Source organism: Solenopsis invicta, chromosome 12 (genome assembly GCF_016802725.1).
Source record: "Solenopsis invicta isolate M01_SB chromosome 12, UNIL_Sinv_3.0, whole genome shotgun sequence".
Taxonomy (NCBI): domain Eukaryota; kingdom Metazoa; phylum Arthropoda; class Insecta; order Hymenoptera; family Formicidae; genus Solenopsis; species Solenopsis invicta.
This window is the reverse complement of record NC_052675.1, coordinates 17,469,765-17,485,155: the sequence shown is the minus strand read 5'-3', so window position 1 is coordinate 17,485,155 and position 15,391 is coordinate 17,469,765. Positions and strand designations below refer to the sequence as shown.

The window sequence follows — 15,391 nt, the reverse complement described above, 5'->3', positions numbered from 1 at the left end:
AAAATGCTAATAATGTCGTTTCGTAAAAACAATTATAATTAATTATAAATGATTTTTCTCTAGATGTACGATGTAATGTGAAAGCATAAAGAGATTGCATTAAAGATTCGATAATAATAAATTGTGTGATAGGGAAAAGAAGATACAAACAGAAAAGGGAAACTGTGACTAACAATTGAATCAAAATTAAAAAGAATAGCATAGTTTTATTTTACTACTGTTTTATAGGTATGTTTCGTTTTTTAATACTACGGATTAATTTTTGAAACATTGGATTAAATATGATTTGTCCCTCGTGATATCCCACTGCGAACATTCGCTGGAATTACGACTCTTTTTTAACATTTCAAAAGAATTAGAGCATGGAAAAATAGTACAATTGAATCATTCTCTGCATTCTGTCATATATTTTTTTTTAATAACTTGAGGGAAACTTGTCTAAACTTGACTTTCTCAACTGTAATATATCGATTTTCTCAAGTTTTTAGTAGAATAGGAGGTAAACTTTTAAAATAGCATATTATTATATCTCTTATCTCTGTTCTTCTAGTAGTTCTGATGCTTTCACGACTAGCCATTATTGCTACTCTTCGTTCTTGTTCCAACTATCAATCTGGCGTTAGGATAATGGTCTGCTTTATGCCTCGAACTCTCAGATTGTTGAAATTCACGGCGAATATTATGGATCGTACGGGTAAGCGAGGTTTCATCGCGATGATCGTTTCCCGGGATCGTCTTGCTCGGTGCCTCGCACGTGTCTCCCCTTTGACGTCCAATAGGAACTGAAATACTGCATTATTCGAGAAAGCGTAATCCCGAACAATACACGATGCAGGTAAGTCGAACGAACGAACGGACGGACGAATGAACGGTCAAAGGGAATGCGGATATCGGTTTTCGATAAAAATTCTGCCATAGCGCGGTCCATTACGGGAAATATGCGTGGCGCCTTTTCGTTTTGTCTCGCCCCTCGAGGAGCAAGCTGCTCTCGAAAAGGACGGTTGACTTCGTGTGCATGGAAGGTAGGTCAGGATGCGAAAGGAAATCGGCTAACGACGGCCGGATATTATTCACGGCGGATTCTGTGAACTGCACGTTAATCTTGGCATTATCACGAATACCGGAGATAATTTTTGCTAGCGTTAAAAAATTCCATTATAAAATGTTCTGTAAAAAAGAAAAGGAATACCTATTATAATCAGGCATTGCCCTTTTTATTTTAATATGATAAAATGTTGGTGGCTTAAAAGAAGAAGCATGTTACAGCGAAGATCTCGTGAAAGCGTAAAATATCCAATTGAAATTTAGTTACGAAAGGTATCTTGGTACTGCTGGCATCGAGATGATGCTGTAAAATGCCACCGAAGAGTATTTCGAGCGTTCCTCGGAGATTAAATATATTCTGAAAGTTTTACGTATCGAGAGGAATGCGCATTCCGAAATTATTTCAACGGTAGCAAAAGGGGATGATTTACAAACTCTTTTATATTTCCTTACGATCTACTAAAATATATTATTAAATTATTTGTAGAAACGTTAATATATTCCAGATATTTTTACCTATGAATTTAAAATAATCATATTTAAAATATAACGCAGCATTTTGAAAAATTTAAAAGGTCCGTTCTCAGAACACCTTCAGATCTCTCTTCTTAATTTCTTTAAAAAAAAATGTGTCAAGCTAGTCTTTTATCGACGCATTTATCTTTTATCACGTCCTTTTTTTATCAATCTTTTAACAAAGGGTCGTCTCGAATTTATAGCGTTGCAATTCTTACTGCACTCGCGATTTGCAGAAGTGTCACAGTTCATATTACGGAAGCTTACTGTAAAAAGCCCAGATATACGCTACAATCTCTTTGAAGTCGGTAGAGTTTCCCGGAGAGATAGAATTAATGATTTCTTGAAATCTCTATGAATATACTCGGTGGCTTTTACCATTATCCTAATGCTGCAACGCACACAGAAATGCTTGGGGAGGAGGGAGAGGGATGTCTAAGCACGTTTGGCTTGGCCGCGTTTAACCGGCCGTCGAATGCGATTTCTCTCGCGAGGAAATGGTCTCGACGATCGCGACATTTCGTAAGGTAGGACGAAAGTAATGTTCTGTTCTGTGAAGAACCATCCATACTTACGATTGATGTACACGTTTGATGTAAGATCCGCATGCCTTTCACGCGCTTCCCAGCAAGCATATATTTCTGGCGCCACTCGTTATTTTTCCGGTTTGGACTGTGTGATAATTGTACCCGTTCACGCATATCGAGTTTGCTTAACGAGCCACAACCTGCGGAGTATTTTTAGGTCGCGATATTTTACGATGTAATTCGAGATCCGAAGCTATCGTAAAATATTGCCTTGAAAATTAGTAAGTCGTTTTGTCGATGTTCGACTGTCTCATTTTATGTTCAATGTCGTGCGCGCTGCTGATTTAAAAATCAATGATTTATTAAAAATAAAATTTCATAGAAATCTAACAATTATTATTTCTTACAAGAAGTATGAAGTACTTGTGGCTCGATAAGCACCGACATTTATTTCAATTCTTTTTATGCACATTCTGTTTTTGTTTTTTTATTTTATCTCTGTAAAACTTTGGTATGTATAATAGTCTGAATTATATTTTATGTACGTCTATAAGGTATAATTCGGAATAATAGCTATACAGTGCAGAACTTCCTCCTCGACTGTATCGCAGCAATTCTATCAGCAATTTTAATTTTACTTAATTTTTCTACTTTTTTATTTTGCCGATTTTGCTTATCCTCGCATGGTTTTTGGATCCATCCACCACTCTCGCACCACCAATTGACTCGTGATTGACTTTGGCGCAAAACATACAGGCTACGGAGTGATCTCGCAAGAGCCGTACGCTAAAGAAAAGCGTATTGGATTGTATGGATGGTTCCGACAATCAAGCGCGAACACGCGCGACGCTGTTCTCGAAGGAAAATCGAGTAAGAAAGAGAGAGAGAGAGAGAGAGAGAGAAGAGAAATCTTTGAAGGATTGCCAGGTGGAACGGCGGGCCTAACTCGAACTCGTTCCAAGAGTTATACATCACGCTCGTTTGTCCTTTGAGACTGCTGTCGGTGACGTTGTTGCGGCGGTCGACGGAGAAAAATTACGTTCCGCGAAACGGTTTTGCAACGCGAGGCGCAAAATACAATTTAATATCTTTCGACAAGTTTCTGCATTTTCGCGATGAATAATAAAATTAAATTCGCTATCTGCCGCCGCAGATTTAATTTACGTTTCTAGACGACTTATCTCGCAATATAAATGGATTTGGAAGAATGAAAAGCTTTTTATATCAGTTGTAAGAAATTTCGTTAAACACAAGTTTGAAAATAAACTAGATACATATAAACTTTAATAGTTTAACGTAAATTAATAACAGTTTTATTGAAATTGATGGCTATACTTTTTTTCTTTTTTAATAAATTGCGATAGTAAGAAAAATAAATGAGAGTTCTATTACGGGCTCGTAACTCGCGCCGTTTAATAGCTGAAAACGAGCGAGTGTCGTCGAAACCTGGCGACAATAAATTTTCTCCGTTGCCGCGATCGCCTTGATCGTTTTCGTTTCCTGTATCCTGTAGTCCTTGTGTCGTTGGTTTGGTAGCTAGAGCCGTGATATACACTACCTAAGTTAAGGCACGAGAACCGCCACGAGTCTGAGAGCTAGGGAGAAACAGACAAAGAGAAAGAGAGAGGAGAGACGGAAAGAGAAAATTAAAGAAAGAGGTAATGCGATGGCGACGAACGCGACGGAATCGATCAACATTCGGAGCGGCTATCGTCGTCACGTTTTCGGCGACACAGAACTTTGCATACCCGAGAGATACGTCGACGTCGTACCGCGTGGCGTCGGCGCTCAGGGTATCGTCTGGTGAGTAAAATCCACGACCCGTATGATGGATCATACGCTGCGAGTGTCTATTTTTCCGTCTCTTCCACTGACCTTAATATAATAGTCATTTATTTTATGTCAAAGAGCGCTTATATCACGTCCAGGTGCATTAAATTCGTTGCAGCCATCGCTGAAAGTTTACTGTATACCTTTTGACTTTTGTTTTCTCGCAGTAATATTCCCTCATATTTCAGTAGCTATTTTTTGCAACATTTTATTTTGAATTAATTTCCGCGAGTTTATTATTTTATACATTAATATGTAAAATTTTTTTATTAAATTTCTGATAAGATCCGTGTGCTTGGTTTTTATTAAAACAAATGCTTTTATTAAAATAAACGTTTTTATCAGATCGATATGAATTAATATTTTTTATTAAATTAGAAATCTTATCAAATCTTATTAAATTGTGTCACACGGGCGGAATATATAGGCACGCTGAGACTTATTATAACTGAAAATAACATAAATTTAGATATAACGATTTTTTTATCGATGGAGCATTTATTCAGTTTTAATTATTTATTTTATATATACTTAACTTGATGAAATTGCGCGGTCAAGCGTGCATGATCGAACGATCTTGTCCATCTCTGTTGCAGCGCGGCGTACGACACCGTCACTGCGCAAAATGTGGCGATCAAGAAGCTGTCCAGACCTTTTCAAAACGTGACGCACGCGAAGAGGGCCTACAGAGAGTTCAAGCTCATGAAGCTGGTCAATCATAAAAACGTAAGTCCTTACTTCCAGTTCTTCTCGTTCCTTCGTTTTCGAATCAGTACGTACACTGTAAAAAAATTTTCTCAAAGTTACCCACTATAATAGGTGTAAAGTTACTTAAATAGTTGTAAATTACCACGCATTTGTAAATATGCAATATTCTAGGGTAAAATTAATTTTCTAATTTGTAATTGAGCAGATTGCAGAAGTAAATTTTCAACATGTATGGAAAGTTACAGAAATGATAAGGTCAATACGTTTTGCAATTGTATTACATATTATACATTCAAATATTGTCTCTTTATCATACATATTACAATAGAATGACTACTTACTATGCCCGTACATAGTGATGCTAGGTGGGCAGAGTTTTCACCCATGCACAGTGAACGTTAATCACATTATATTTCACAGCAATATAATGGAATGTGGTTGTATTACGTAATGTTACAAAAATTTAGATAATTATAATATTCAAATATCCTGTTATTTGCGTAATTTTTCGTATAAAATAGGTATATTTACTCAATAAAAGCAAATCTACATTTTTTGGTGGAATTACATAATTTCTATAAAATTACATGATTTTTTTATATTTACGGGACTAATGTAATTTTTACATATATTTTTTTTACACAGTGTATCGCATATACGCTTTGGGCGTATATATTTCTTGTTGCATATGTGCAACAAATATCTTTTTCTTAAATCGCGATAAAGTACAAATGTGTAATGTTATTCAAGTCTTGACGCTAAATTATATACATTTGCAGCATGCGTCTTGACGTGCATTATCTTACAAAAATTTTAATTGTGCGCTTTGTACCATGTCTGTTGTTAAGTATACAAATGTATGTAAAAATTCTTTCATTGTTACTTCCTCTAATTAAATTAAGTAAGAATGCATGGAAAAAAGCTGCACAAAGTTAAATGAAAAGATGTTGCAGCGAAGAGTAATAGTAAGTCACGAGTAAAGCTTCTAGCTATTACTTTTTTTTTGTATTCACAATTGTACTTTACTCTTGTCATCAAACAATTTCTTGTAGCATTGCTTTTCTCTGTGGGAGGTCGTTAAGGAGCTGAGAGATTATAACAGGAAAATAAATCAATACAATATAAGTAAAGTAAATTCGTACAATAAATTTATTAACCGAGTCAGCAGTTTCGATTTTGATTGAAATTGATTTCAATTCTTTTTAATTTGCTGCTATGAACATAATTCAGGTGTTGGAATAATAACGTAAATAATTCCACGTAATTCTGAGAAAGAGAGAGAGATGAACTCGAGATTCTGAAATAATCCGAAGAGGAAGGAGCACAGCAGAGCAAATTTTATTCATAGTTACCCACAATATCTCTCTAAATTGGAATCAATGAGATTTGTAGCTATATTTATAATTGTGATCATTAGCGACTATTCACTGTTTTTTCAGTGATTTCGATTAAGACTCTTACTGATCGAAATTAGTGTATATTATCACTGAAAGACAGTATGTCACTGATTGATTTATAGCAGAGAAATTAGGATTTTATTAGGATTTTATTACGATTGATTCCAATTTAAAGAATATTGTTCAAAGATTTTGAAGTAAACTCGTCAATTTACGAGTCTATCGCTTTGCAGATAATCGGTCTCCTGAACGCGTTCACGCCACAACGGTCGCTGGACGAGTTTCAAGACGTGTATCTGGTGATGGAGCTCATGGACGCGAACCTGTGCCAGGTGATCCAGATGGATCTGGACCACGAGCGCATGTCGTACCTCCTCTATCAGATGCTGTGCGGCATCAAGCACCTGCACTCCGCCGGCATTATTCACAGGGTGGGTGATGTCCCCTATTCGCGCGTTGCTCCCCGATGAAAATTGCATAACGGGCGAGGCCATTTAATCCACCGTAACGAGATTCATTAGCGACGGCCATTCCTGCATACCGTCACCCCGGTGGTCCCACGGCGAAAGAAATAACTGCCGTCGTTCCGATTAATTTCCCGGCGTGCCGCGCGTTATAATAGAATAGCTAAACCGGCGTCGCGCTCATTAAAAATGAGAACGCGGCGCAACGATTGCGGAACTGTCTGCGTAATTAACGTGCCTGAAATTAAAATTCATACATCCGAAACGGCGCGCTCGCGATTAATTCGCTACGCGCTACTTCGCCGTTAATGTTAAACGCTCGAAATTTCACGGTATTAACTTTTATTATTGACGCTTTAATCATTATCCTCTTTCGAGGTAAATCTCTAAAATTCAATTTTGTTACCTGCGCAGGATTTAAAGCCAAGCAACATCGTCGTAAAATCCGACTGCACGCTGAAGATTCTCGACTTTGGCTTGGCGAGGACCGCTGGTACCACATTTATGATGACGCCCTACGTCGTCACGCGGTATTACCGGGCGCCGGAGGTGAGTTAGACCCTCCGGTAATTTTTCACAATTGGTTTTTGGTTAGTTCGATCCTTATGCTCACTCGGGACGTCCGCTTTTTTTTACCAGGTGATTCTGGGCATGGGGTACAAGGAGAACGTGGATATCTGGTCGGTAGGATGCATTATGGGCGAGATGATACGCGGTGGTGTACTGTTCCCTGGTACGGATCACATCGATCAGTGGAACAAAATAATCGGTAAGGCGACATTTTTCATGACAATGGTAGTAACTATATAATACTAATTAATAAGTTGGTCACAACTCGACGTTATAAAATCGACGATCTAAAATCCGACCTTAAAAATTGGCTTTTAATTTCTGTGGAGAATAGAATTAAATTTTGGATAAAATGAAATTTTACAACGTTGCTATTATAATCTACTCATTAAATCGTTATCTGTGAAGTCAAATAAAATATAAAATGGCAAATGATTTTATTATAGAATTGTATAAAGTTATCCGCATTATCCTTATTTTTGTACATCGGTCATGTGTGTGTTTAATTGATAATTTTGATTATATGATTTTTTCTCACAAGAATAACTATGAATACTTGACTGATTCTATGATACTTTTTTTTTATTATAAGCAAATAATCATAATTACCTTACTTTCCTAATAATTTTTATCGAAGAATCGCGCGATATTCTTACAAATATTTCAGTGTTTTTTTTTTTATTACAAAAAAGAGACAATTGTAATTATTTTGCAAACTCTCTACTCTATTGCAAAAATAAAATAATCACTCTTATTTTCAGAACAACTTGGCACACCGGCGCAGGAATTCATGCAACGACTGCAGCCGACCGTCAGGAATTACGTGGAGAATAGGCCGCGATATCCAGGCTATCCCTTCGAGAGGCTATTTCCGGACGTCCTATTCCCTTCGGACTCCTCGGAACACAATAGATTAAAAGGTGAGTAGGTCAGCAAGTCGACGCCCCGCGTCGCGAGATTGATCGCGAGACGCGCGCGTTCTGGCGCGCGGACGACGGAGATTATCCGCATTCTCGTCACCGCCCCCCTGGCTCTTCCTTTCACGGTTTTTACTTCCTCTTCTAGCGAGCCAAGCCAGGGATCTATTGTCGCGCATGCTCGTGATCGACCCGGAGCGACGCATCTCCGTAGACGAGGCGTTGCTGCACAATTACATAAACGTCTGGTACGACGAGGGGGAAGTCAATGCTGTAAGTATGCTCTATCGATTGATCTCGTGAATGGATGGTCACTACCATCCTTACTATCCTCTACCATCCTCTTTGAAAATCGCAAGGTTTATTCATTTAATTTGAGAAACTACATTAAAATCTTCTTGCACATTTTCAAAAAATGTATAATTAAAAATTAATCATAAAAACAATTTTAATAATATGATAATGTTGTAAAATAGTTGCTTTTTATATGATGAAAAAATTTTGATAATTCTTTCTAATACACTTTTTATTTTCTTTAATGAAATACAAATTTGATTGGTTTTCCTTTTGTTTAATGAATTACAAGGGATTCTGATTTGTTTTGCAGCCTGCACCAGGTCCGTATGACCATAGCGTAGACGAGAGGGAACACACGGTGGATCAATGGAAGGAGTTGATCTATCAGGAAGTGATGGAGTATGAGACAAGCCACAATCCCGCGGCGGTTGCTCAGTCGTCAGAGAGTGCTGGGAGCCGGTAGATACCGCGGAACAGCAGCCCATCCACAGTCCCCTTCTCGTCGAGGAAGCATCCGGATAGTCTGACCTATCGTCTGGACATCGCCGGAGCGTCGTAGCGAAGGAGGTAGGAGAAACCGGAGAAAAAAAGAGTGGAAAGAACGATGAAAAAAGGAAAGAAGAAAGAATCGACGTCCACAAGCCTATCTCTCTCTCCGTCGAGAAAGCAAATGGGGAAACACATGGATAGGGGAGAAGCTTACTCTATCGAGTATCGTAGGGGGACAAATCAGTCTTTTGGCAGCATGTGTGATCAAGTGACGAAATTAGTCTCGAAGATGATCAGTTAACGAAGATGATCTTCCCCCGGTTGATCTTCTCTCTCCTGGAACGATATGATTTGGATAAACGCTCCTTCGGGGGGAGGGGGGGAGGGTGAGAGACTCGCGATCGCCATGCGTCACCTTTGACAGGTGCCACCGAACACTCAAGACACCTTCGTCGCTTTCTTTGCGCTTTAGTAAAGCAATGGAGGTCGGTAAGGATCGCGAGAGATCTCCAGGATCAGAGGACAAGTTCGCGGAGAAGAGGATCAGAGAGCAAACGGATGGAATTGCCTGGATGAAGAAGAAATTTCCGCGTCGCGCGTTATCGTCTTCTCAACTACTGCCAGCTTGAGTTGTTGGACGAGCTTCTTCTCCTCAGTTTATTCGTTTCCTTGATCTACAACGCGAACTCTCCAAACATCTCCTCCGAGAACTCTTAAGTCCTTGTTACAGTACGGTATTTCTATTTCGATTTCTCGTCGCATCCACTTGACTTTTCTTTTACAAATTTATTCGCTTTACAACCTGAAAGCGAACTTCATTTGTCACTTTCTGATTGTCCTGTAATCATGGACAATGTTTAGAGCCGTGCATTTCATAGCAATAAAGTTGACGCGACAGATAAATGGCATAGAAATATCGTTTCTGTGATTTTAAGGTTTTACAATTGTCGGAAATTGGATGATCATTCTTTTAACTTCCGGAGGATTATAAGTGATCAATCGCCCGTTACAGCTTCCAAAAGGACCGATCGAGCGCATTTATCGTTTGCGCGCGGACAACATATACTATATATTTTTCCATTTGTACCATTGTTAAGCACATACGGGAACACAATTCTGAATCATTGCATTAAAACTTTTTAATGCGACCACCCGACGCTCCTTCCGAGTAAGGGATATCAGAGATATCAGATTAAGAAAGTAAGGGAAAATTTATCACAGAGCTTATAGTCGCTCGATCATCGTGTTGCGGGGGTAGCGGGCGATTACCAGAACGAGGCTATCCTTAGGATTTCGTTTTATTAAGTTGCTGGAAGGCGCGAGGGAAAATATAAGTTAGGTATATTTGTTAATATTTAATTCATGTGGCTCCGTACGACATATGCATGCCGCGTAATGCAATGCAGCGTGTGAGAGGCGCGAGGAAAATGGGAGAAATGATGCGTTATACACGCTGAGTCTCGAAACCGATCGTATCGCGAAGGAAAAAGGAACGCGATCGATAAGGTATAGGATTTTTTGTACATAATAATTGATTATTGTGAATTTAGTGCTGTGTGTGAACGAGAGTGTCCGCACGATCTCGCGCGATACTGATTTCTTTCGTAAGCGTGTACCTTTTGTTCGGATACTTCGCATCTCCGCTCTGTGTGCTTTCGTCTCGGTCGTTATCAGTGCCAGTAGATACGCAATTATCAAGATCCTTCATATTCGTAGTTTTGTAGTCGTAAGAACAATTGGCGAATGCTGATTAATTTTATCACGTCGACAGGGAGAAAGGGAAAGAGTACGAGGTAGTGCAATGTCACAACGATCGATCTCTGGCATCGGGGACACTGCGGTCCCGCGATTACCGATTATTATCTTTAGTAGCCCGAGTAGTAGCGCGATAAACGATACTACTCTCTCCTCGTGCAATCTCGCGTACAACGTATTGCGCGATGAACTCACGGTGCTTAATATTTTGCAATCGGCGAAATGATCGAGAGAATTCGATTTTGAATCGACGCAATAATCGGTAGAATAAAAACTATAATTCGATCACGCAGAGAAAGCGGCGAAAAGGGACGGTGTTCCCTTGATTTGTTTTGCGAAGATGTGAATCTTTGCCGAACGTTTATTGATTTTTTATTTTTATTTTTTATAGATCGTGTGATTCGTATTATATATAGGGGAATATAAAAGAAAGAAACATTTTTCTTGACTATAAAATATCGCGATACGGTACATAATAATGGACAAGGTAACTGGGTTAGGAGAGCCGATGATGATGATAATGATGATGATGATGATGATAACTATGAAATAATTGTATTTATTACGTGAATCGACGAGGAGAACCTACAAATAAATAGCGAATCAATGAATGATGATGAAGAATAATTGTATAATGTAAACGTTAAATTTTTATTTTCCACGACGATAGTTATGTGAATATATTGCTACAGTCCGATCCAAATATAATCAAGCTTTTGTAACACTAATTATAATAAAAAAATCTAATGATGATACTGCTAATTACACGTAATTGTATCGCACACACACGGTTAAAATTATGAAGTATGAAGCTACAAATAAGCGGTCTCGAATTTTGTCGCATGTACGAAAGCAGAGAGTAGTGCGCCAAAAATCTTTACAAATTCAGCTAGTTGCTCGTCGCGCTGTAGACCCGTGACGAACGTCCCTTTTCATCAACACATTTTTTTCGCATGTCAACACTGTATACATGTTCCATACACATATTACGAACGAGCTTCTTCATTACGAATCTAAGGAGAAACATTAGAGAACACCTTTGGCATCCTTTTGCCGCGCTATTTTTTACCCTACGCGCCTAATTCGTCATCAGAAACGTATATATACATACATATATATACAGATTGTGGTATTTTGCAATAACACTTCATCGAAAGTAATGTGACTAAGATTAAAATGAACGCAACACACCTTCCCGGCGTTCTAGGCATTAATCTCGTAAAAGATAAGTTAATTAAAAGGATCGTGGTCTGTAATTATATTTCTTTAATCTTCATATTTGGGGATTGGACACAGAATTCTAATTAGACAATAAATTCAAAATTTTTTGTTTATTAAAGACGGTCTTTCAGGAAGAAATCATATTTGTCGTAATATCTCTCACATTTTTGAATAACAGATTTTTTTCTTGAAGCAATCTCTTAGGGTAAAAATTTCTATCTAGTCTGTCTTCGATTCGCCAATTTCCTCCTCTTTTTTCGGAGTGGCATTTCGATGTTTAGCGTGGACTAGCTATATCTTTTCCGCCCTGCCACTTCATTGCGCACGTGTCATCCCGAGAACGAACGCGTAACGCATAAGAGATATATTTTACGACCCTCGCCACCATGCACGTTAAGTAAAGTCAATTATATTTAATCAGCGGACGATACTTAGCAGTTAAAAAGAAAAACGTACCCAAATTATATCTCTTGGGCATTTGCACCTGCACACAGGGTAACTTCTTCGGCCCTTCGTGCGTGTACTCACAGGGTGACTCTCGTCGAACTTAAGCGAAAAAGAAAAACACAAGAAAGAGAAAAATGCAAGAAAAAACCCAGAAAAAAAGTTGTAGCTGTTCCAAAAGGCAGAGACGAGTCGCGGTTGGGAGGGTGAGAATGTGAGATGAGAGAAAGGGAGAGAAAACGCTAGCACGCAAGAAAGAGAGAGAGAGAGAGAGAGAGAAAGAGATACAACTATTTTTCCATTTTACAAATTGCAAAAAGCCTTTTTCTTCGCACAGTGAGCGCGCTGAAGGAAAACTATGTGATTCCTGATGAAATTTCGTCCAGCTCCTTCTTGTGAGCCAGCACAATCTTTTAAATCACTTTCGAGAATCGCTAAATCGCTTGCGACGTTTCTTTCCCGTCTGCGATACGAGAAAGAGATAGGGAGAGAAAGAGAAAGAGCGGGAGAAAAATCAAGAATTTTGTAATATTCGCTACGATAATCTCTCCCTGCGATATTTGTACCTATATACATATACCGCAAGAATTTCTAAAGATTTTTGGATATACGCCGTAAAAAGAGAGAGAGAGAGAGAATGAGAGCGAGCGCAAGAGCGAAGTGACAATTATATTTGCCCGGTTTCGGAAACTTTTATCAGAGCGAGCGACGGCAAGGGGGGATAGGGGTGGCGCGACCCGGATCACACCGGAGGACATCGTCCTCAATCAGCATTCTGTGTGTGTGTGTGTATGTACACACGTAGGTAGTCAGACACATGAAATATACACACACACATACACACGCGGGCGCACACACACAGATATAGATACACATACGTACATACCGTAGTTGTGGCAGCTCGTACCACGTTCTTCTCGTTTCCATAGTTAAAGCAAGCGTAGTAGCAAGGATAATAAACGATAGCGAGTAACGATATAATGAGTAAAGTAAACATAATAAATAGTAAAGGATAATAATAAAAATAAAAAGAGGAGTAAAAAATACTATTCGCAGAGTCGTGTAGAGAGGAGGAAAGAGGAAGAAAGGGAGGGAGGGATGTATCCGCCCGGTGTGCGTCTCGTGTAATGCCGCGCTACGACAATTCCCCGGCGCGTCTCTTCAGGTAATCGCACTCAATCGCGATCGGCTCTGAACTCATTTTAACTCACTCTTCTCAATACGTAGAACATGACTGTATACGACGATTGTTATAATCCGGCGAATGCACTCGGAACGCGCAATATCGGTGGCAAAGAGAAATAGAAGAAGAAGAAGAAAGAGCTAGAGGAGACGACTGTAGAGAATAGTGAATATCTTTCAGTCACGTGCCTTCTTGACACCCTTGGAAGAGAAACCACATTTGTTAGAACGCTCGAGACCGAGAGTCGACAGGGAACAAGAATGGGGACAGACAGAGAACGAAGGCGTTAGTTTAATGGCAAATGAGACAGTAATTCTGTTCTCTCAGCACGACATTGAATTTCTCCTATTTTATTCCCAACATTTTGTATGAAAGCTTTCTGGAGCATTGTCGCTCTGTTAAAGTAACGTCTTCGAAGAACGGAATTTAATTCTAAGCAATAAACGATCTCCCAATTCACGGAGGAACGTAGAATCAGACATTAAGAGTCAACATTCTTAATAATTACGGAATATAATTAATAAATCGTGACATTCTCTCTTCTCATTTCTATTCTGCTTTACGCGAACTCATCGTTTGTGTGTTGCCCTAAACCCTTCATTCAATTCTTGACCGATTAGAGTGCTTAAATCTATGACAACATTCCTCGCTCATTTAATTTTAGTCAATTATTCGATTTTTCTTTCATCTTTTATCTCTTCAACGTTATTTTCGCTGCTTTCTCCTAATCCAATCGAATCACTGATATATGACAGTGTTTATGAAAAAAATTTTGGGCCCTAAAAAAATCTTCAACATTCTAGAATACAATTTCACAATAAAATTGTTTGACTTAAAACATTTTTCACTTTTTTTCGTACGTTTCCAAATTTGAGGCAGAATAATTCAAAAAGAAAATTCGCCTGGGTCATCAAATCCTCGATTGAACGGAGGATTAATTTTATCCCGTTCTTTGATCGATTGCTCCTCGTAACTATTTCTTCGCTGAGCGCGATTTTATTCCCAATTCTTGTCGCTTTTCGCATTTCGGGCTCGCTCGTTCGACGTTTTTACGTCATTCAAGAATAACGCGATCGTGTTGCGCGTTCGTGAGGCAGGATCGAGTAGTCGACTCGCAACGATCCCGTTGACATCTTGGCAGTCGCCGAAATCGCTTCCGAAACCAGGGAAAATCTCGACCCATACATTATATACATACATATAGGATCTAGAGTATAAATGAGAAAAGAGAGAAAGAGAGGAGAAACCAGGCTGAAACACCGTGATCAACACAAGGGCGACGATAATTAACGATTAATTAATAAGTCGGATGAAAACAAGAGAAAAAATGTTTGTATGTGTATGTATGTATGTATGTACGTGAGTGTGCACGTGACAGCATGCGAGTGTGTATCTGTGTGCGTGCGTGTGATACAAATGATAATCCTTTTTTTTAGCGCGATAAAGAGGACGATTAATATGTAATAAAAATGGAATATTTTGAACGACGAAGAGGAGCTTGGGTGGGCAAAGGGTGGGTGGGACGGCAAGGGAAAGAGGGAGAGATTGATGAAGAGAAACAAAATAACAATGTCCATGTTGCAACTTAGCGATGAGGTAGATATCGCGCATAGGCGACGTCTTAGTTTATAAAGTAAATTAGTCCTTAGATCACAAGCGAAAGTGAAAGAGAGAGAAAGTTGAAGAGAGAGAGAGAGAGAGAGAGAGAGAGAGCGCACGAGCGAGTGAGAGCGAAAGAGACAGAAAGGAAACATACAAACACAGAAACAGGGATACACCGAACAGAGTAGTAGTGTTCTACGTTGTCATCTTAGGCTATCTCTAGGTAATTATTGAGAGTCTGTTCCTTCGTACGTAGAAAAAAAAATATAGCGCCGAATACGGCAATGAGATTCCGGCACTTTCGGTGACGCTGTAGAAAACAGGAGTGCTCTTCCTTCGAAGAGCGATCCTTCTGTTTCACGCGTACAAGAATGCGAAACGCGGAGGATCTAAAATCGGCCGACGAGCGTTGATCCTTTGATGCCAC

At 39.1% G+C, this 15,391-nt stretch overlaps 1 protein-coding gene across 3 annotated transcripts in view; it reads left to right on the top strand.

The window, feature by feature from the left end:
• LOC105195964 (stress-activated protein kinase JNK) overlaps positions 1-14,153 on the top strand; it is a 159,438-nt gene extending 145,285 nt beyond the window's left edge. The window contains exons 2-9 of one of the 3 annotated variants that reach the window (XM_011161633.3): positions 3,624-3,890; positions 4,514-4,643; positions 6,256-6,453; positions 6,901-7,035; positions 7,126-7,255; positions 7,818-7,976; positions 8,122-8,246; positions 8,581-14,153. In XM_011161633.3, the coding sequence (XP_011159935.1) occupies positions 3,754-3,890; positions 4,514-4,643; positions 6,256-6,453; positions 6,901-7,035; positions 7,126-7,255; positions 7,818-7,976; positions 8,122-8,246; positions 8,581-8,733 (1,167 nt within the window). In that variant the 5' untranslated portion in view covers positions 3,624-3,753 and the 3' untranslated portion in view covers positions 8,734-14,153. Of the gene's footprint in view, positions 1-2,843; positions 3,891-4,513; positions 4,644-6,255; positions 6,454-6,900; positions 7,036-7,125; positions 7,256-7,817; positions 7,977-8,121; positions 8,247-8,580 lie in introns of those variants that run through there. The other 2 variants (XM_039455494.1, XM_039455493.1) reach the window with 2 other exon arrangements.
• Positions 14,154-15,391: the final 1,238 nt, after the last annotated feature.